General features: G+C 33.3%; 1 protein-coding gene across 1 annotated transcript in view; it reads right to left on the minus strand.

The window, feature by feature from the left end:
* Nucleotides 1–934: 934 nt before the first annotated feature.
* LOC148274808 (uncharacterized) overlaps nt 935–21,534 on the minus strand; it is a gene marked incomplete at its 3' end in the record, with an annotated part of 127,059 nt that continues 106,459 nt past the window's right edge. Inside the window, exons 6-8 of the mRNA XM_088236578.1 lie at nt 4,045–4,225; nt 2,863–2,974; nt 935–1,038 (exon numbers count right to left, since the gene is read on the minus strand). Coding sequence (XP_088092704.1) covers nt 935–1,038; nt 2,863–2,974; nt 4,045–4,225 — 397 coding nt within the window. The remainder of the gene's footprint in view (nt 1,039–2,862; nt 2,975–4,044; nt 4,226–21,534) is intronic.

Consider the following 21,534-nt stretch of genomic DNA (forward strand, 5'->3'; position numbering starts at 1 on the left):
CACGTTTGTCATTTCCAAGGCGCAATGATGATATGTTATTTTGATGAAGGCTCTAGATTATGAAAATCAAGTTTTTCCTCTTTCTAAGACAGTCCGATTATTTTTAAAGCTAATATTTTCTTACGAGTAAAAAGCCCTGAAAATAAAGTGCAAATATATAATTGAAAATAAGAAAATTAAACTAACAGTTTGAACTGTGATAGTAGGGTGTTTCCACAAATCAGAAATAAAATTTTAAACATATAAAATATTTAGAGCAGATTTTTCGATTCTAACGATATTACTATCAATGTATAAAAAACAAGTTGTCATTTATAATTTTCATGTTTAAAAACGTGTACCTGCATACAAAACGTTGTGCCCACCGAGTGCATTTCTAACAAACACTGTGTACAAGTATGGCACGGTAACGTGACGTAATGCTGTTTGTCTCATAGATAACGAAACGTCTCATTTTCAGGAAATTCAAAATATGCGTATTTTAAACCACTGTAGAAAATTTATCCAAGTCGCATGGAAAAAATAATAATGCTATTATCATCAGACAGGCGCCGTGGCGCAGTTGGTTAGACGGCTATCTGTGAAACTGGCGTCGCGGGTTCGATTCCCGCCAGTTGCAAGAAAAAAATCCAAGAAAGATTTTTTTCTCAATTGGTCTGGGTGTTGTGGTGTATTTTTCATTACTTTCTTTCATATCCCCTCTATCCCACCTGCTTACAAGCCTCAAAATAGAGGCTTAGCGGGTTATTCCCTTTAAAAAAAAAAAAAATAAATAAAAATAAAAAATTATTTTTCCTTATTTAAAAAAAAAAACATAAAATAAATGTCAGAAAGAACTTATTATCATAATTTCTAAGACTAAAAATTACATAAACAAAAAAAAAATACAGACGGATCTGGCTGATTTTTTTCAAAAATCAAAAAAGAACTTTACCTGCTGAGAGGGAGCAAAGCTGACACCATCGAACTGGTGTTGTTCCATTGTCTGCTGCAGAACCATATCCAGGTGTTGGTTCATGGAATCGTTCATAGCCATTCCTATAAACAAATATCAAGTTAAAGCACCACTATAAGGAAAGAAGGAAAATCATAGTGACGAATTACAGCACAAAATACTTATGCATGAGAAAAACCCATTTTTTATTATTTTGATCTCTGTGGGAATCGAACCCAGAATCCTAAGCGTAAGACACACGTCAAAGAACGTCTCACAAGTCGATAAATGGCTTTATTTTTAAGTAGAACAATGGATAAACAGAAAATAAACTGGACTCTCTTTTCCACACAGTATCATGTAAAAAAACTAATAAAAGAACCACGCTGGATAATTTTCCCTGTATAAAAATGTATTCAAGATTCCAAAAACATGAAATTGTTTACTATTTATTGTACCATACTTTTTTTCTTAAATATAAACTAATATTATTCACTATTATTATCATATATAATACGCAAAGTAGGTAAAAGATCAATGCAAGGCAATAACAAATAATGTAATAACATTGCTATTACGCATTGTTAAAATAATGTTAAAAAATATTTGCAATTTAACTATGATTTGAAAAAAAACCCTGTAAAAGGGTAGTCCAGTGAAAAACAAATCAAAATAAGAAAACACATAAGATGCACTATACTATACCTAAAGTATACAGATACATATTATAAACACGAATTGTAAACTTTTTTTTTAAATGCGTACAGTTAGATTAAGATATCGGAATGACCGTAATCAATCAAACATACTGAGTGAGTAAACCTATCGAAAATTAGATTGACACAAAATTTAAAATGCATTCAAGCGATACGGACAGCGTGAGGAAACATTAATGTTACAAAAGATGTAAACAATTCTTTAAATTGTAAGCAGATTCTTTTTTCAACACGTAATGTTTTTGTAGGTGAACTAAAAATTAAAATTGAGAACAGTTATGTCAAACCGATAATGTTGCGAAATAAGAACAGTGACATTGATTAATGTTCTAAATAGAACGACATTAATTTAACATCAATAAAGAGTGATTAATTAGTAAACCAAATCCACAAGAACGATCCAAAAAATCACAATTACATTTTTTTGTTAACAAATATGCTGACTTCGAAAATATGAAGTTATGTATAAAACTTAAGAGTAATTCATATGAAAATGGTAAAACTTCAAGTTTAACACATTAAGAGATTTTAGATTTAAAACTACTCTATTAATGAGTAATTTTAGACTCCCTTTTTCTAAATATGTAAATGAAACTGGAAGACATTAAAAAGTCTGTAAGTAGTTATATACTAATATTCACTAGAATTATCTTATTATTGAATGGGACAAAATAGGGGGAGATAGTCATTTGTCAACTAAGCATTGAAGATATTTATGACATTTTTGGGATAAAATGCATTTAAATTTTATAATTGTACATTCTATGGAACATCAAGTAAAATTTTACCAATTTCTGAGTTAGTATTACAGACGGTATTCTTAATACGATGGATGTTTAGGCTACGGAAGATTTTGACAAGCCATTTCTACACTCGAATCAGATGCCGACCCCCTAGGTTAATTTTTATTTTAAAAATAAGAGTTGCTTATATTTTGCCTCGCTTATTATGTACAAGGCTCATATTTACTGCATTAGGTATGTTCATTCTAACTCCTCCAACTATTGTGTGAGGATCAGGCGGGATAGCCGAAACTTCTCCGCATTTGCATAATGAAGAGACCTTCCGTTCCACTGTGAGTGTTCGGCATTTTGTGTCCTATTTCTATTTATTTAGAAAATCCCCTTTGCTATTTTTTACCACGTTCGATGTGTGACCGTGTGTGTGCTGACCGGTGGTTTCTCTTTGATCCGTATTTGATTAAGAATTTACCTGGATGCATCTGCGTATGATGCTGCGGGTGTTGCGGGTGCTGGGAGTGGAGACCCTGAAGGTGCGGACCCCCGCCGAGCTGGCCGGGATGACCGAGCATACCTGGGTGCGGCTGAAAACGAAAAGGAGAAAATGAAGACAAAAATACTGCAGATGGGTAATATGAACACAAGTAATGGGGACTTGAATAAGTTCTAGCTGTTTCCCGACATATGGAGTTATCTTAGCCTTTTTACATCGGGCAATGCTACAGTCAACTTAAGTTAAGCTCCACATCAGTTACGTAATCCATCAGCTACTCAAACCCAACGAAACTATCATGGGAGATCGCTATTGACAACAATTGATGCGTTTGAGTTGAGTATTTAACAAAAAACGGCCACGACAAAGTAATTTTGCAGCGTGACAATGCTCAGCCACAGGATTCAAGGCCAATCAAAACATCCTTGGAAACGGGCAGTATTCGCCGGACATTACTCCTTCCGATTATGATTTGTTCCGATTGATGACTCATGGCCTAGCTGAACAGCACTCGCATTCCTGTGAAGATGCCAAAAAATTGCTAGATTCGTGGACAACCTCAAAATATGAGTCGTTCTTTTAACATTGTATTTGTATGCTACCAGGATGGTAGAAATTAGTCGCATGGGGTGGACAATTCTTATAATGACATGTTCTTTCCTAATTTTTAAAAATAAAACATTTATTATAAAGCCCACGTATTTAAATTTTGAGGCCATTTTCTACATAATTAACAGCTGAGCAAAAAATCCCAGTAATCAAGAGCTGCAGTAGAAGCGGGGATCGAACCTTGCCCCTCTGATACATGAGTCTGTGACAGTACCACGGGATCACAACCCAGTTTTGTAATATACATATAAAATATTAACTGATAGGTTAAATGGCAAATGAATGACGTGAGCGAGTATTAACAAATACCTTTTATAAGGTAAGGGAAATAATTCAAACAGCTGAATATAATAAGACAGACATATTACAACAGTGAATTCATATATCTATCGGCCTCGTGGTTTATCTAACTCATTTCAGGCCAATGGTGGAGATTGCCGTCTTTGTTTGAACATGGCTCATATACGCACACGTTCAGAGTGCAAGGGGTTAAATGTTAGACACGGATGGACGGCACAAGAAAATAAAATGTGAATATTATACCATATGTACCTGGTGCGGCTGCATCGTGTGCATGTGGTGCATGGGGGGAAGCAGAGGGGCGAAAGGCGCGCCCTCGCCCACACAGCCCACTACGCCACCTGCGCCCCCGCCGCGTGCGCCCCCGCCCTCCTCGTCTGCCGGTGATGGTTGCCGGGAGCCCGGCGTGCGGCTGGAATACGGGTAATTCATCCTTAGCCAGATTTTTTACATGTCCTCAATACTGAACATTAGCGAGACGGGGAATATTTATAAATTTTATATTTTTGACACAGTACTTGGTGAGTTAATAACAACAGTCATTTCTTCCAACCGATCAAAACAACAATACACTGGAACCTCTTTTTACAAAGGCTATAGGTTCCACGCAGTACCGTGAATAAAAAAATACTAAAAAAGAGCAATGCTGGATAACTTTCCTTGTATAAAAATCATTTTGGGACTTAAAAAATAATAATAGTTTAATATTTATTGTACCTTTGATCTTATTAAAAAATATACTATGACAGTAAAATACTTAACTATCACCCTTCCTTTGTGCATATCTAGCTGCGCCTAGTAAAAAATAGCATAAATATACTACTATTCAATTGTCTTATGGCATTTAAATCATAACTTTTCCATAGTTACACAGAGTTGCCAATTGGCTAGGAAGCCTTATAAAAAATAATCTTAAATACCACAAGATACATCTCGTAGAGTAGAATATTTTGAGCCGTATTATGGCGGCATCGGGCGGGCGCATTACGCATTGTTCAATTAATGTAATATATATTTTTCTAATTTTATTTTTGTACTGTGTTATTTCGATACTGTAAAAATAGGTTCCAGAGAAATTTAGAAAATATTTTTTAATGAATATGTATTTATTTACTATCGTATAATATAAATAAAATAATACATTTATACAAAGTTGCTTTGACTATCTAACTAGGGTTATTTACCCCGTTCTAAGCCAGTCAAAAAAATATATAAAAAAACGGTAATCAATACATAGAAAAAATGAATAAATGTTAGTAGACATAGTGAAAAACAGTCGAATACATAGTTAAAAATGTAGCAAAAATATATACAGTAAAAGTTCATACAGATTATAGCTATACAAAAAGAGTGATACTATAATTCAAATTAATACAAATTCGGAATACTCTTTTACTGGTTTCATCGCTTTTGTGACATCTTTGTCACTAGCGGCCAGCCTCTGGTCTAGTCTCTAAAATGTCTCGAAAGTGATGAAACCAGTCACTGATTATTTCGAATTTGTGAATTTTAGTATTACAAGTCTTTTATTTCTATATTAAATTAATGTGCAGAATCGCAGAGTTACAAACCAGCTGGGGGGACTGTTAATGTTTTACTTATCATGATTAATGATCGTTATTTCCCTATTTGCACCAAGTGATGAGCAGGAAACTGCATTCGTGCTACAAATGCAGCGTATCTGCATCGTTTGTTTTTACATAAAGGTAATGCTTCAGATGCCAGTCCAGGGTTAGTGAAATATTGCAGTGAAGAATCACCATTAAACAAACGTGTCTTATTAAAGTTTAAATATATTTACGACAGCTCTTTTCAATACTAACATTTGTTACTTAATAGGTACATTTGTAAAGTGGCCCACATTAAATCATTCATAACTCAGATCTGCCCAAAACAATGCACGGGAGTTCTCAAATTACAGACAATCGCTTCGTAATATACCTCTACGTATGTATCACAATATCAACCATAGGATTAGGAGTGGATTACACTATTTTCCTACATATTTATATTCTTGTATTATTATAACACAATATTCTATATTATATTCTAACTCAACTTAGCAGGACTTAGTCATCTTATTTATTTTTTTTAAACCTCAACAGGTTCGCGGTTATGCCAACTACAGTCGTCAAAATTGTGCCTCTCATTTATAAGAAATGACGGCTGCAGCCCTCAGTCCAAAAGACATTGGTAGTGAAAGGAGGGCTATAAGCTTACGTAAAACTAAAGTAATTCAATGATAAGAGATATTGTATCCGATAACAACAGTCAGCAACAAAAGTGTCAGTCAAATAAGATTTACCTCAAACCATCAATTGTGGTCTGATCGGAAATACAGTACAAAAAAAATTTTAAGAAGTTATGGTGTATTGATATGAGTGGATCCTATGAGAAAAAAGTGTCCGCGAATGTGTTAATAAAAGATTCCCTTATATATTGTTCTAAAATTAATCGAGAGCGGGTTTTGGTATCCCATCATTTAAAAAAAATATATATTACAACCAGCTCATTCTTTTAATGGTTTTTATGCCGTGTGTTTTTTTCACTTTTTGACAAATTTCTGTACTATCAGCTTATAATACTGTCTGAAACAGGGCTAGAAACAAAAAAAAAATGGCATAAAAACGTAGAAAATACCATAGTTAAAAAGAAATCTGTTTCAATCATCTTACAATTTATTAATCGTGTTTTGATTTGCGAAAGTAATCATCACTTATAAATTTAGAATATAAAACTTGATAGTCTTCGCAACAAATAAGTTTAAAATCACATTAAATCCTAATAAACTGATTATATTGCAATTAATATGTGTATCTGGAAATATATGTTTTTTAATCACAATCCAATAGAAATTTAAATAATTCCGTAAATTTAAAAATAATCGGTTAGTTGAATAATTGTTCAGTAATTTATTTATACAAAGAAAAAAATATTACTGATTCGTGAATACTTTTTATAAAAACAAATACATGCATTAGCGCCAAACAAAGCTAGCGAAAGATCGCCTAACTGTATTCGTAGTTCATAAAATCGTCAACAGATGGCCGATGGCATTCACAAAACTGAATAAAAATAAAACACTGCAGACTTTATGTTTATATTTATTTATTTACGGACTATACAGTCCATTAAATATCAAGTAAACTTCCGATATACTAGTACGATAACAAGAAAATACGCCTAAAAATATATATTAAAGCTAGGACGAGCAAATAACGACCTCGAGACAAGATCTGGTGTATTTTAGTGATAAAAACAACTAAAATTATGATAAAATGTCTCACTCTAAAATGTTCTTCATTTCTGTTTAATAAAAATCAAAAGGTAATGAAAATTCAATCGAACGAACACACGAAGATTTTATGTTGAATTAGGGTAGGGGGAACATTTTTATCTGGGTTTTTTAATTTTGTAGCAAACATTTATTTAAATTACACGAATATTCGTGTTTTATATAACGGTGTGAGTGAGCAGTAAATTTATGGTATTTTTTCATCATCATCGGGCGCAATAACACAAGGATGCGCGCGCAACACCGGCAAGCATGGCCGGGGCCGAGCGGAGCCGAGGAGGGTCGGGCGCAGCCGAGCGCGGCCGAGGCGGGTCGGCGGGAGCGTCTCGCCGCCCGCCCGCCGCCGCCCGCGCTGTCGGCTGTCAAGGTGACAGCTGACCGGGAGGCGAGCGTGACTCGCGCGTCGCGCGTCGGCCGGTGGCGCGATGGCGGGCCGCGCCGAGACGGTGTTATTGTGCCGGCTTTACAATAATCACTATAATAACTCACAAATTACTATGACGGTTTGTGTGGGTATTACATCCAACATACTTATTACGATTGGCTACAGTTATGGCCTTTTTCGTTTAGAAAAACATAACGAAATAATATAAAAATATTAAAAAAAAAAAACAATATTTACTAAGCATTTTTTTAATGGACGTCATTCTACTCTAGGCAAAGTAGGGTGTACGTCCTATTTAAAAAAATAACAATACTTACAAGATTTTTTGGAGACAGAAATAAACACTCAAGGCAAAACTAAAAAAACCACCCGTGATTTTCAATTTAAAATATTTATATACATTTTAAAAATATAACATATAATACATGAACAAGATATTATATTCATAGCGGTGTTATTCTGAACCACTCTCGCGGCCGTAGAAAACACTTTTATATCGAGTATTTTGTATATAAATACGCGAGATAAAAGATAAAAAGGTTATAAAAAAAACTTATTTGGGACGGTACATAAAAATAAAAAATTTCATGACAATATATATTATCAGTTTATACTATAAACTCCAAAATAGTAAGAAAACAATTTTCGTCCATTTCATTCGTATTTTTTTATTTAATAAGATAAACATGAACAGAAAATATAAAAGGAAAAATAATGAAACCCACTTAACCGCGAAACCGGCTCCAACTCACTTTCCAACTCAGCAGGTTTCTTATTTATCCTTCACAAAGAAAAAAAGGTAAAAAAAAAATAAACTTTATTAAGAACTAAAAGCATATGTGTATTTTTCACACAAAATATATTTACACAAATTAAAATACATAGTTGACTGTTAACATAAAATAATAATTAATATAAAGCCTCGCTTCATATTAGCCATTAAATTATTATTTTCTTAGAAGTTTCGTCAACATTTTCTTTTAAGATCTGCTTAGAAATCATATTGAAAAGTTTAGGAATTGTACAATGAAGTGTTCTTTGGCAATACTCAAATATTTGATAGAATTTTAAACATATTTATTTTATACAAAATTTATTGGGTTAGTTTTTTGTAACGATAATTTTGCACGTTAGGGATCATTGCCAACTGGCACAAAAATGACTTTTTTTGCATAGGTAAGTGGCGAAAGTAGAAAGAAATGAAGAAAAGAAAAAAATCAACAATGTTTGAGAATGTCCAAATGCTTGCAGACTGGCTGGATTTCCTCCCTAGGGATTTATTCATATTTAAATTTATTTCAACAGAGAGGGAAAACATTTTTGAGAAGGGAATAAGATGGAAGAGTTGAGGAAATGTGAATGTTCAAACATAGGCAGAATGGTGAGTGTTACAGTGTGTAAAGTGGCCACTTAAACCAGCCAATGACAGGTCATAAGCCCTGTAAATGCCTAGACTTCCATATTCCCTTCTCAAAAATGTTTTCCCTCTCTGTTGAAATAAATTAAAATAAAAGATAATCAAAAAAGTTGACAAGGTCTGGTGTTGCCCCGTTGGCTAAAAGTTTATTCGTAGTTTTGTAAAATTTTGAAACGCTTTATTATATTCTCCAAAGATGAATTTCGGTCATACGCCACGCCACTATGATTCTCAAAAGTGATATTGCGTTTATTTTATCGAGGCATAATAAGAGGATCCAACGGATATAAAGAACCTCACGAGTAAAATAACCGACAAATTAAAAACATTAATACAGAGCAACCTTAAGGTTGTAGTCTGGTAAAACGAACGCAAAATTAGGGTTGGTTAGGATTAGGGCCGGTCTGAAGGTCATAAAGAAGTCAATAAGATATTGTTTTAAATTGAATATAACAACCAGAATTATCTTCTTTTTTCAAAAAAAAGAGAATACAATTCCATAAAAGAAGGTAAAGTATTTCAATTTTTTTTTTAAGTATTACCAAAGGCATAATTTGAAGTAGAAATAAAGGAAAATGTCACAAAAATGTATGTGATTTAAAATGCTAGTATTTCTTTTCAAAAACAAAAAATTCAAATTTGGCCGCGACCACTTTCATGTTTAATTTATTATCTTCAAATTGTTTCAACAAATTTTAGTTCAATATTTAGTCTTTATTGAGATCCCAGATACCTAAGTTCAGTCTAAATTTGAAATGGCGTAATCTGCCGGTCTAAAAGTAATTATATTTTAGCTACATAAAACTTATAATTATATTTTTTAGTAAAATTACCTTTAAAAGTTATTGTTTATTTCTAATTTTTTTATTTTTATTATTGCGCGATTGAAAAAAACATTCGTTTTAAAATGGGAAAATTTTATGATTTCCCAATTTTGCGTTCGTTTTATCAGACTACATCCTTAAGTAAAGGTGCTTCTTAAAGGAAGCCTGCGAAACAATAAATGAAGATCGGGAACGTTTGAACATTTGCCTAGTTAAAAACGTGTTGTAATTTCGGTGAGTATTATTAAATAATAAGCGTTCCGACAATAGCTAGCAGGGTAGCAGTATACGGTAAAGAGTATCCGCGGCAGTCTCATCAATCAAACTCCCGAGAAGTTTTCCCCGAATCACTTTCGGTAATCGAATCCACGCTCTTTCTCTTCTGCGCGAGACCAGAATATTCTAGTGCCGGCTGGCTGCAGTGGCTGTAGCCCCCCCTGCCCTAGGCACGCGATTTCCCAGGCGGCCGACCGCGGCCCGGCGGCCGTCCGGAGCGGCTCCCGAACGGGGGAAACGTATTTCCCAACAATAATGCGCCTACCCCGGATAATACAAAACATCGAGGAATGAATTCTTGGCCTTGTTACGTTTCTTGCGGTTAAATTATAATGCGTGCTGTGCGCAATAGGGGCCTTACTTATAAATCGGGTATAAAGTTAAGCTGGAGAATAGTGGTAGAATAATGATGGTATAACCATATACAACTTTCTAAAACAGGACAAGGACAATCAAGACTAATGAACCAGGGACTGAAACTACCAGACAAAACTAAACAAAAGACAAAAGAAAAAATATTATTTTGAACAACAGAGTATGAATGAAAAATGTTTATATTATTTTTGTAAAATAAATGTAATAATCCGTAAGGGTTTATAAATAAATTTTTATGTTAAAACAAAAAGTATTACTTATAAACCTCGCATCGAGTCAAACTAGGTTTAAATCTGGGATAGCGACCATAGAAACTTATACCTGCATATTATGTGGGATAACGCTGGAATAAGCACGCGATCTGTCAAAAGTCATATTTTTCGGTAATCAAAATATAATATGGATAGTTTATCGTTTTTTTTTTTTTTTTTAATTTTGATCAATTTCGAAGTCCTGCGACCTTCTTCAAGTGATTTTAATTAATTTGTTTTAATAATATCTGAAATGCTATGGGTTTGTATGTTTTTTACTTAATTGGGATAAAAAAAGACACGAATAATCTAAAGAACTCGTTTTTACCTTCTCCTCTTCTTCCTAATTTTGATTTCTTTTTCTAACTGTTTTCTCTATGTTCTCCATTACACTGACGGTAGTCTCGATTTGACTCTAACGTTTGTTTGTTATTGTTATAAAAGTTACTGCGAACGAGCACATATTAGTGTTGACTGTTTAAAAAGCATGAAATAACCTGTGAATTGTTATTTCAGGTAATAAATATTTTTATAAGTAAGCTTTTTTTGTATCGGTTATAAATATTTAAACCGGGTTTAGTTATTTCTTAATGTAAACCTGGTATAAGGAAATCTAATAAGTAAGGCCCTAGGTGGACCCGATCGTATATACACGTTCTTTATTTGCCACGATGGCATTTGAATGAGAATCTAGAGTTACTCGTCATTATCTCCGTAACAGATTGATAAAGGATGGAGTTTTGTATCTTCCTTACATTTAAATAAAAGTATCCACTTTTGGAAGGAAGTGGTTCAAATATCCAGTGTTTTGTTTTTTAGCCTATTTATCTTTCCTACATCCCTCCATACTCATTAGTCATTACCTGATCCCACATTCCTCGTAATGTTTTAATGTGTAAAACACAATGTATTCTTATTATGTTTCTATCTGACAGAATGCATTAAGTCAACAGTCTTATATATTTCAAATATTTTTTAATATAGGTGCAAGATGTTGAATTCGTATTTTATGCTATGCCTAGAATAAATATTACCCTTACAAAACTTTAAAAAAAAACTAAATTGTCGGAAAAATAATGCGTTGAAAGAATAAAAAAAGCTTTAAATGCGATTGTCTCGGAACTTGTTTTAATGACTTAATGCATTCTGTCAGTAAAGTCTCGATATGTCCAAGCTTTATTTGCAGACTAAAAAACGGCAGTTATTTTTAATGAATAGTTTATTTTTTAAATACATATTTTTAGTACATATTTTGACCGGTCTGTTTCATTAGTTAGCTGGAAGATATTGGTTTTAGCAATACGTCCGCCAAAATACTTTTATTTTGCACTTAAAGATTTAAAATAAGTACTTATGTTATTAATATTTAAAGCATTAACTTTGTGGCCAAACATTTTAATAAATGTTATTAAATATTTGTATATAACATGCAATGCAATTCTTGTCCTTCAGTTTACGCTGGAAGAACATCAAGAAATTTTGATATTCGTGTTAAAGAACATATGAGGTGTCTTCACAATAATAATTTCTCTGAATTCGCAAATCACCTAATCAATTTAAATCATGACTAATAAAAATTCAGGAGTTAAAATCTTACATATTAATTCACATTAGGAAAGCTTTAAAAAATAATGTTCCATTGATCAATAATCAAACAAACTTCCAATATGGTCCTTTATACGATGTTCCACTGTAATGGCCACCCTATTAAACCTATTAAGCGTACCCCCTCCCTCCATCCCCTCAACTTTTTAAATTAATTCTCAAACAAAATAATATTTTCATAATTTAATCAGTGCATGTTTGTCCTAATCAGTGCATGTGCTTATTAAAATGCATGTCGTGTTGGTTTTATATATATTTGTGCAACAACTATGGTGAAGGTGTATAGTGGGTTTTGCATGTTGGTTTAATTGGTGTCCTGACGAAGAGACGGGTACGTCTCGAAACCGGTAGACATAGAAAAGTCAGTAAGTGGTTATATACAAATATTTAATGACATTTATTAAGTACTTATGATTATGTATATTTTATATTTCATTCTTATATTTCGTTGTTAATTTATTGATTGGGTAATTAGGGTTTTTCTAATAATAGTGCTTCAATACTGGTATAGAACTCCTAATAATTTCAAACACAAAAAAAACTATTTTAGAACAGACAGCCATGTTCCTAACCAGAGGACGCTCTATATTAATGTTCAAATGCTCAAGTGTTATTTAGATTCCCTGCTAATAAATATGTACGTAGGTATCATATATATATATATATATGTAAAATATATATATATATATATATAAAATTAGGTTCGGTATGTTTGTGACCGCAAATCTCGGAAAGTAATCGATGGATTGACTCAATTGTTTTACAAAACATTTCATTTTAGCAGAATAGTGATTCTACGAGTATATACTTTTTATTCGAAAGTTCTGACGGAAACAGAACATTCTATGTGTTTTAAATTGACTCATAATTTGTCATAGTTAACAAGTAGTGAATGACATTTCTACACGGTGCTGCCATTTTATCAATTCTAGACAAAGTTACAATTGTCTCTCCTTATATTCTACAGCATAGTCCCAGCAGCGCAAATAAAGATATTAAATTAAGCAATGTATTTTCTCGGTAAATGTATAGTTGCTAGACTATTTTATCAACTCCCGTAATAATTAATATTAAAAATGGCCACAGAGAAGCGTGGCCGGGTTCAGCTAGTATACAATATAAATTAAAAAATAACATAATATGTCAATCAGTTTGTAGAATCTAGAGCATAATTATATAGAGTTTGGAGAGAAACTGAAGATCGAGTAATTTAACTTCTACGAGCATCAAAGTTTGCAAACTATTCAATCAATCTGGAAACTGAACGTGTTAGGACTTCATTATTCTAATTATTTACCAGATTCTCAATGAACTTTGGCGGTTCTACTAGATTATGTTATCGTACCGAACTTGCGCCATGAAAATATCAAACATTCTATGCATGTTCGCTTTACTTTGACGATAATTGTAAACCGCGGAACATTCGGCCAATGGTGGAGCGATCGTTAAACCGTATTTTTTTACGTAGCAACATTTTGATCGCGGTCCATAATCAATTACATAAATCACGACGGAAACTAATAACAGCGATATTAAATTTAGCGAAAAGCACGTCGTAGGTCGGCTCCTTGGTCGATGCACCCACCCCGAACCGGCACAATTGAGAAAACTCGAGTATTAGAATGTCTCGGCCTAGACTAGATAAAACAAGATGCATCAGAAGCCAGAAGCCAGAAGAAAGAAGAAAGAACGAAGCTAAAAGAAGAGTAAAAAGAAAGTTCACGAAGGAGGTATTATATAATGTTACGTTATTTTAATGGGCGGTGATAAACAGCGGAGGAGAAAATTAATAATGCATGGCGAAATATATCTGAGCACGATATTGTGAAAAATATGTTATATGAGTATTCAAATAAAATAACGATTTATTCGTTTCTATGATATAAGGAGGTACAAATATCGAAATCGCCTGCAATCTATTTTTCGGTACCAATTCCTTTAACACTAATTTATTATAGAAATAAAATACGAGTGATACTTAAATCCACTAATTTGGAATAACGTGTGACCGGTTTCATTGTTTTCGCGGCATCTTCGAGACTGGTATCTTTAGATGTTGCGAAAACCGCTTAAATTACTTTTAACTTCCACCAAGTATGTTCACTAACAAACTCGAATCTCTTTCCAAGTCCCGTTTCCCCCTAATTTATTTATTTGCTATACCGTCGATTCACGTTTCATTTTACAAACTAAAAGGAATCTAACTTCAGGCGACAAATTGGAAAATTCTAGAATATTATAACTTTAATAATTATTTGTTTCGTATTCGTACGAAGACAATACATGTAGCCTGTGGACAGTTGTATATTTTTTTCTTTGATACTCCTCATATTACCTGCCTTTGGTCATGCCGATTGGAAGAGCAGTCAAGCAGCTGAACATTATCACTTTGGAGATCGACATCTTTCACATTAGGGAAACTGTGTTTAAGAGCCAAATACTCTTGCTATTAGAGAGTATTATACCTTAATAATGTCGAACCATTGCTCAGGGGTTCTTGGTTCGATATAAAGTTCCAATTTAACGTCTTAAATCCTTTGTTATTTGTTATGTTACTTAGTGAATAAATAATTTGAATTTGAATTATTTACTTAAAAAATAAACGAATCGTGGGGGAGTAGACGAAACCTGAAAGATACAAACATAAAAATACTGCCGAGGAAACGATGTTTGATATTATTTTTATGAAAACAAGGAAAGCGAGGGAGGTACGTAAATAAATGTCTACCTAATACGCGATTGTTATTTTACGATATCACTCACGCGAGATGGCGAGATACCGGGCGTCCGGGCGTCCGGGGACCGGGATGGCAAGAAGCTCCATGTGAAATAACGAAAATATTATTCCCATGGCGTTCGGCGGCGGGCGGCGGAGGCCGGGAGAAACGGAGCGCATTTCGTTACAGATATTGAGATTTCCAGCAGCGGGGGTCGGGTCGAGAGTCGAGAGACGGACGATTCCAAGGTCGGGCGGACTACGCGTCTACACAAGTCGCAAGCCTTCGGCGCGGTCTCACACAGCCCCACGGAGTAGTGATGGAATCATTAGCATCAGCGCCGTGAATCCACGATGGATTATTTAACAATGAGGAAGTTCAGTGGTTTTTTTCATTCTATTATATCTTTAATTGACCATGGTATTATCAGCACTACGATTTTCTAAAGTCTCGTAATTTTTTAATTACTTCGCCCGTGACGTCACAAGTTTTCGTCGGTGAGTTGGCTTCCTGGAAACCGGGAATCCATCGCAATAATCTATCATTGGTTAATCCGGAAGAACTTGGGACGTAGTTCGAAGCAGTTAATTTTCTTTTTTTTTTTCATACATTTTTGAGAAACTTCGGCATACAATCAGATTCTATAATTTTTACCGCGTACAAAAAAACATAATTTATATCCAATTTCCTTATTATGTCCCAAATTGAAACTATAGATAAGTTACGAACACCGAATTTAATTTTTCAAAACTTCTGAAAAATGCCACCAACACGACGGGGAGATCAATATCTGGGAAGAATTGAGGAGCTCATAAGTCGGCAGTATTGCAAAATGTTTATTTATTTCAAATCATAAAATAGTGCACGCATAAACATATTCTTATGAATGTGTCCTCTAACAATAACATTATATTTATATTACCTATGCATTGCTCAACAGATAAGTCTTAACGTTAGTTTCAATTTTGATATTTCTTTTCTTCATTTATGTTTTTTCCCATTTCATATATTTTTTTACTGCCTTACATAAAATTTAATTCAGTGACTTTGCCTTCTTTTTAAATGGGAGTCTGATCTAAGCCAATTAATACGGATTTAATTTAATTTAAAAAAACTATAATACTATTACAATAACAATGTTCAACGATCCTACAGTTTTGCTCGGCTCATGCAGGCATGGTTAAGCTCTAAAGCGAGGGGAGCAAAAAAATGAGAGCGCTAGTAAATTTATCAAGAGGAAGTGTACAAAATATTATTATTTTATAACAAATATACATGTTTATTAAAATTAATTAAAATACTATTTTGCTTACAGTACACTAAATAAAGTAAATATTTGCGCAATTACAATTTACCAACGGGGTTCGAACCTCAGATCTCTGGTCCGTGAGTCTGATTTACTAGCACGGAACAACTCTACTAATTATGGTAACAATTCGTCGAAACTGATTAACAGATTGCCCATATAGCGTCAAATGTATTTATTTAAGTAGTCTCAATAAAATAACAAGACAGTTATGAGAATTATATGAAACCACCGATTTAATCGAAGGGTCTTAATAAAAAAGGCTACGACTAGTTTCTTCAAATATGTAGGAAGGACAAAAGACTTTGTACTTAATCCGAAGTTGTTAGAGGTCAAACTTAGAGACTCGATAATTTTATTCATCGTATTGTAAAATATTATTTTTTTATATGGCCTTACAATAAGTGACGACATTTCAAGTTTTAAGAAATGGATTCGAAAAACATTTTGATATGATCAAGATTAAAGATATTAAATAATTTGTTCCCGATTCAAGTGATAAGCAAGATACTTATATGTATTCTTATAGCCGCTCTGAAAAGGATTTAGAGCAACAATGGAGCCAATATTTCTGTTTTTAAGCTAAGAGATACGTTTTCCTTTAACGTACAGGGACTACTTCGTACTTCTCGCATAAAATGTCCAAAATATTAAAACGTACACATTTGGTGCAATAGCATATACCGCCCATTTTAAAAATACAATTATTAAACATACAATTAATTTTTTTCGGTGTCCGGGCAGATGGAGTATAAAGTTCAGAGTGCGAAAAACAACCAGAACCCTGGACGAGTGCTTTCGACTCGATGGCTACTACAGGTAAAAATCCTAAAAAAGGAAGTCGTGTGGAGATAAGTCCGCCTCGTAGTGCATTTTTGGTTGGCGCTCTCGCCTACCATATTTAAGGGGTCCTAGCTTCGATTCCTGCAGCGTGGACGTGAAATATTGATAAAGGTGTTGCTATACACGTTTCATAATTCATGTATTGGCAATGTATCAAAAATGATCAAGATACACTGCGACGAGGAAGTTCGATGGTTTTTTTTATTTCTTTATTTGTTAATAAACTATCAAACCAGCTAAAAAAAAAAATTTTTATTTTCACGTACCGCGAATTGAGCTGACATTTGGAAAGTGAACCCCGTACGTATGAAAACCCGCTGAACGTGGCTTCCCGGAAACTAAAAATCCACACCGCATAATTGATTGGCCCATCAGCTGTTGACCAGAACACCTATGACGTTTTAAACTACATTTTTTAAAATACATTTTCTAGAAACTTCACCGCAAAATAAATGCATTATTTTTTGCCGCGCGTAAGAAAAAAATATAGTTTGGATTTTGTTAAGGGAAGAGACCATTGCAGGAAACTGCTGCTAGATATTGCATATATTAATAAACTATTAAGCGTGTTGTCCAGATGTTTATAGAAATATATGTTTATATAATAATTATTATTTTTTATCTTTGCTATTGTTTAATAATGTGCATGCTTCCATCTCAGATTATGTTATATCACAACTCGACACCGGGCTCATGGCCTCATAGATTTGAATGAATATATATTTTTTTAAAACCATTTCCCGTAGCACTAAACTCCCTCACTGGATTACCGATTCAGTACCCCGTGCACCACTGGGCGGGGATAAGGAAATGATATTTACGATTATTTGGACATACTCAAACGGTTAATAAAAGCCTGTAAAATGAGTGCTTTTTATCTCTAGGCTGCTAGGCTCACGGTCCGCAGCTTGAGGAGTCCGGAAGAATGGTAGTGTCAATGTACTTGTGGCGAGGTTACCCGTCGATGTGTTCCCCGATCGAGAGAGGTATGCAGCTCGACTCGTTCAAAACTCGAGCGCTCCTAATGGGCTATTGTTCTTCCCGCAAACACTAAGAACTTCGTCATTGATTATAATCGACATTTACTGTACTAAAATACGTTTAAAACACGACTAATTGCGACGCGACGTTCGACAGAAGGTCAGGGGTAAAAATTATGATACGGTAAGCGGAAATGGAAAAATGATGCATGTGACGGATACAATAAAAGTTAGCTTTGATATATTCATTCTCCACTTAGTCATAAAACTATTTTTGCGTTACCTACATTTCACCTTCGCGCAGTGAAAAAAATATTACATTACAAGAGTAAATTAAAAAATAAATAATGATCGATAATTAATTGCACATATTTCATTGGCTGGTTTAAGAGCTTTCAGAGGCTTAAGCTTTTTATTTGGACAATTTATTTTTTCATTTTCGAAGTACATATTTTTCTTATTTTCCATAGTAATAAGAGTTTTTATATGTTTATAGAATTGAAGAGATAAGATTATATACATATCAATTTAGCTTGGGGAGGTTGCTCTCGTTCAATACTTGAACCAGTAAAAATAGCACAAAAATGGATCATGAAGATCATTCTCAAAAAACCCTCGAGGTATTCAACGGAAGATCTATTCGCTGAGTTAAAGATATTGGATGTAAGACAATTGTTTGTAAGGTACCTACTACTTAAATTTTATGATAAATTAAGTGAGGTCAAAAGAGCCCAACAGAATATAAACACTCGTTCAGCAACACAAATTAACTGTATTGTCCCATTTGTATCAACCGCCTTTGGTAAAAAGCAGTACATTGTAATTACTCCAAAAATATTTGTATTTATTGCCAAATATAAATAGTGTAGCGAGAGATTTTTTTGGAAAAATATATGTAAATCAATAAACGTAGTACTTTATATAATTGGTACACATATTATTTATATTTTTATGTATTTCATTGCTTTATATTTGTTTTATTATATTTTATACTATATTATTTATGTTTAAGTAACATGTATTCTTAGCACATATATATACTTTATATTTGTATAATAATGATTTTTAATTTCTTACATTTGATTAGCTAGGCATTTATAATAAAGTAGTTTTAGTTTTTCTTTTTTATGTTATTGTTTTATTAGTATAGGACTTCTTACGCTCTAAAGATAAAAAATCTCCATCTTAGAACAGGCTGTGCCATGTTAGATGGAGACTATCATAAACAGAGAACACTCCGTTTTCATGTTACATTAATTGGTTTTATATAGATTCCCTGTTATTAAGAATGTATATTAATTTTTTTTTGCAATAAATTTATAAATAAATAATAATATATTTTAGAACTTAACTATAAGCACCTGCTGACGAACTGCATTTTATGCAGTTCAGTAGGACTTAATAATGTATATGTTAATTTTTGTATGCTTTTGATAAATAAATAAGATTCCACTTTACTGTGCAACATTCACCCGATAAAGGTTTCAGCTCTTTTACTTCACAAAAGTCAACGGATTGAAGAGTTGAAGAAATGTGGACGTCTAAAAAAATCCCTTCACTTTTCAAAAATGTTTTCGCTCTGTTGCGAACAAACTTAGATCTTAGTAATATTGCCTTAAATTTTTAACATTACTTACAGGATAATGAATGATGATGATGGTGATGAGATGAATCGGGTTGTGGTCCCATGGCTAATGTTGCAGACTCGCGGATCAGAGGTCCGAGGTTCGAACCCCACTCTACCCCAACTTGATTTGCATTTTCTAATAGTGAGTTATTTACAACTCGTTGAAAATGGCCACCAATATTAAAATATTAGGGTACATTATAAGAACGCAAATATTTATTTTATTTAAAAAATAAAAAATTCTTCTGTAACTGGGGTGGCCTCGACCTTTTTCTACTTATACCCGAATATTGTGAAAATAAATTGGTCAGCTTCGAAGCCGATTTCTCTGCTCGTGCGCATTTAATTGGGTGTCGCGCTGTAATAAGAAAATTCCAAGCCGGGTAGCAAAAATTTGTAATGGTTAAGGTTAAAAATAATATTGTCCGCCCGTCAAGTATCTTGACCGAAATAGTGTTGTGCCCTTGGCCAATCGGTATGAATCGTCCCACGGAATTCTGCAGTATTGAAATACGAGAATCGGCAGTATCCCGTGTCCTCGCCACACAAGCCGATTTAGAGTTAATGCAAGTACCATTAACGTATTAACTATACCTACATATCGCACCTCCGATAAAATAGACGTAATTTTAAAAAATATCCGCTCGATGGCTGTATAATACACTTACACAAGCACTTACTTCAGCGCCGCCGTTCGCAAACAGTGTGATATTTCAATTTGAACTTTTTAATTTTAATTCTTAATTTTAACTTTTAATTTGAACTTTTAATTTTAATTTTAACTTTTGCTTTTGATTTTAATTTGAACTTGATTTCAACTCTTAATTTAAACTTATTCATATATACATCTACTACCTGCATCTAATAAATTATTGTTGGTTGTGAATTTTTACAAGGAAATTTGTTCATGGAAGCAGAGAGAGAGGGAGGAAAGTAGAGTTGGAGCTATACAATCTTCTCTCTTTTATGTACTTTTTATTTAATATAAATATTTTTACTTTTTTAGAATTCAATTATTTTCCCCCTCTCCTCCTGCATTCATAATAAATTAGTGTGAAATCTGTAATTGGTCTTAATTTTATTAATTGTTCTTTTGTACCTTGTTTTATATAAAGACTATGATTTCCTTAATAAATAAATATTCGACCAGTTTTTTTTATGACAATGGAATTACGACACATCGGCATTGCTTTAAAGGGTGAAAACAAAAATCTCAATAAAAAAATCATGGTTTAAAAACCACGTGTTAATTTAGTTATTTGGATATCTTTGTTTTTTTCAGATACTGCACTATTTAATCGGATGTGCGATATTTTGTCCGTTCCGCCGCATTAGTCAGTGCGTAGTTTGCAGACAGGTGTGCCGATTTTTACTGCCCACCTCTAAAATTATGGGATTTTACTAATATAAAATGGTAACACACAGCGTTTTCAATCTTAAACCTAATATGCTTTAGAATCTAGTCGTTATCTAAATGTTTTGTTCGCATTGTGGTGTATTATAAAAATTCATTTTTGGGCAACCGATTGAATTACACGCATTTTATACAAGTGAAATTTTATGACATTATTGAACAAATAATATATCATATCGAGTACCTGGAGTCCAATTAAAAATTTGAGTTGATTACCGAGTGAAAACAGTTCAATTTGATAAGATCCTTCTATACACACTAACACCACTTAATGGATATGAAAGAAATCAGGAAGTGTTAAAAGTTTCAACTGCATCCAGTTATTTCATACAATTTGTGAAACTATTAACGACTATTTTAAAAGCAAGTTATTGATGTTGACTAACTGAATGATTTTTTAATATGCAGCATTAAACTTACAGTTTAG

The sequence above is a fragment of the Micrasema longulum genome, unplaced genomic scaffold (genome assembly GCF_059751315.1).
Source record: "Micrasema longulum isolate JH-2025_06_02 unplaced genomic scaffold, ASM5975131v1 h1tg001575l, whole genome shotgun sequence".
NCBI lineage: Eukaryota > Metazoa > Arthropoda > Insecta > Trichoptera > Brachycentridae > Micrasema > Micrasema longulum.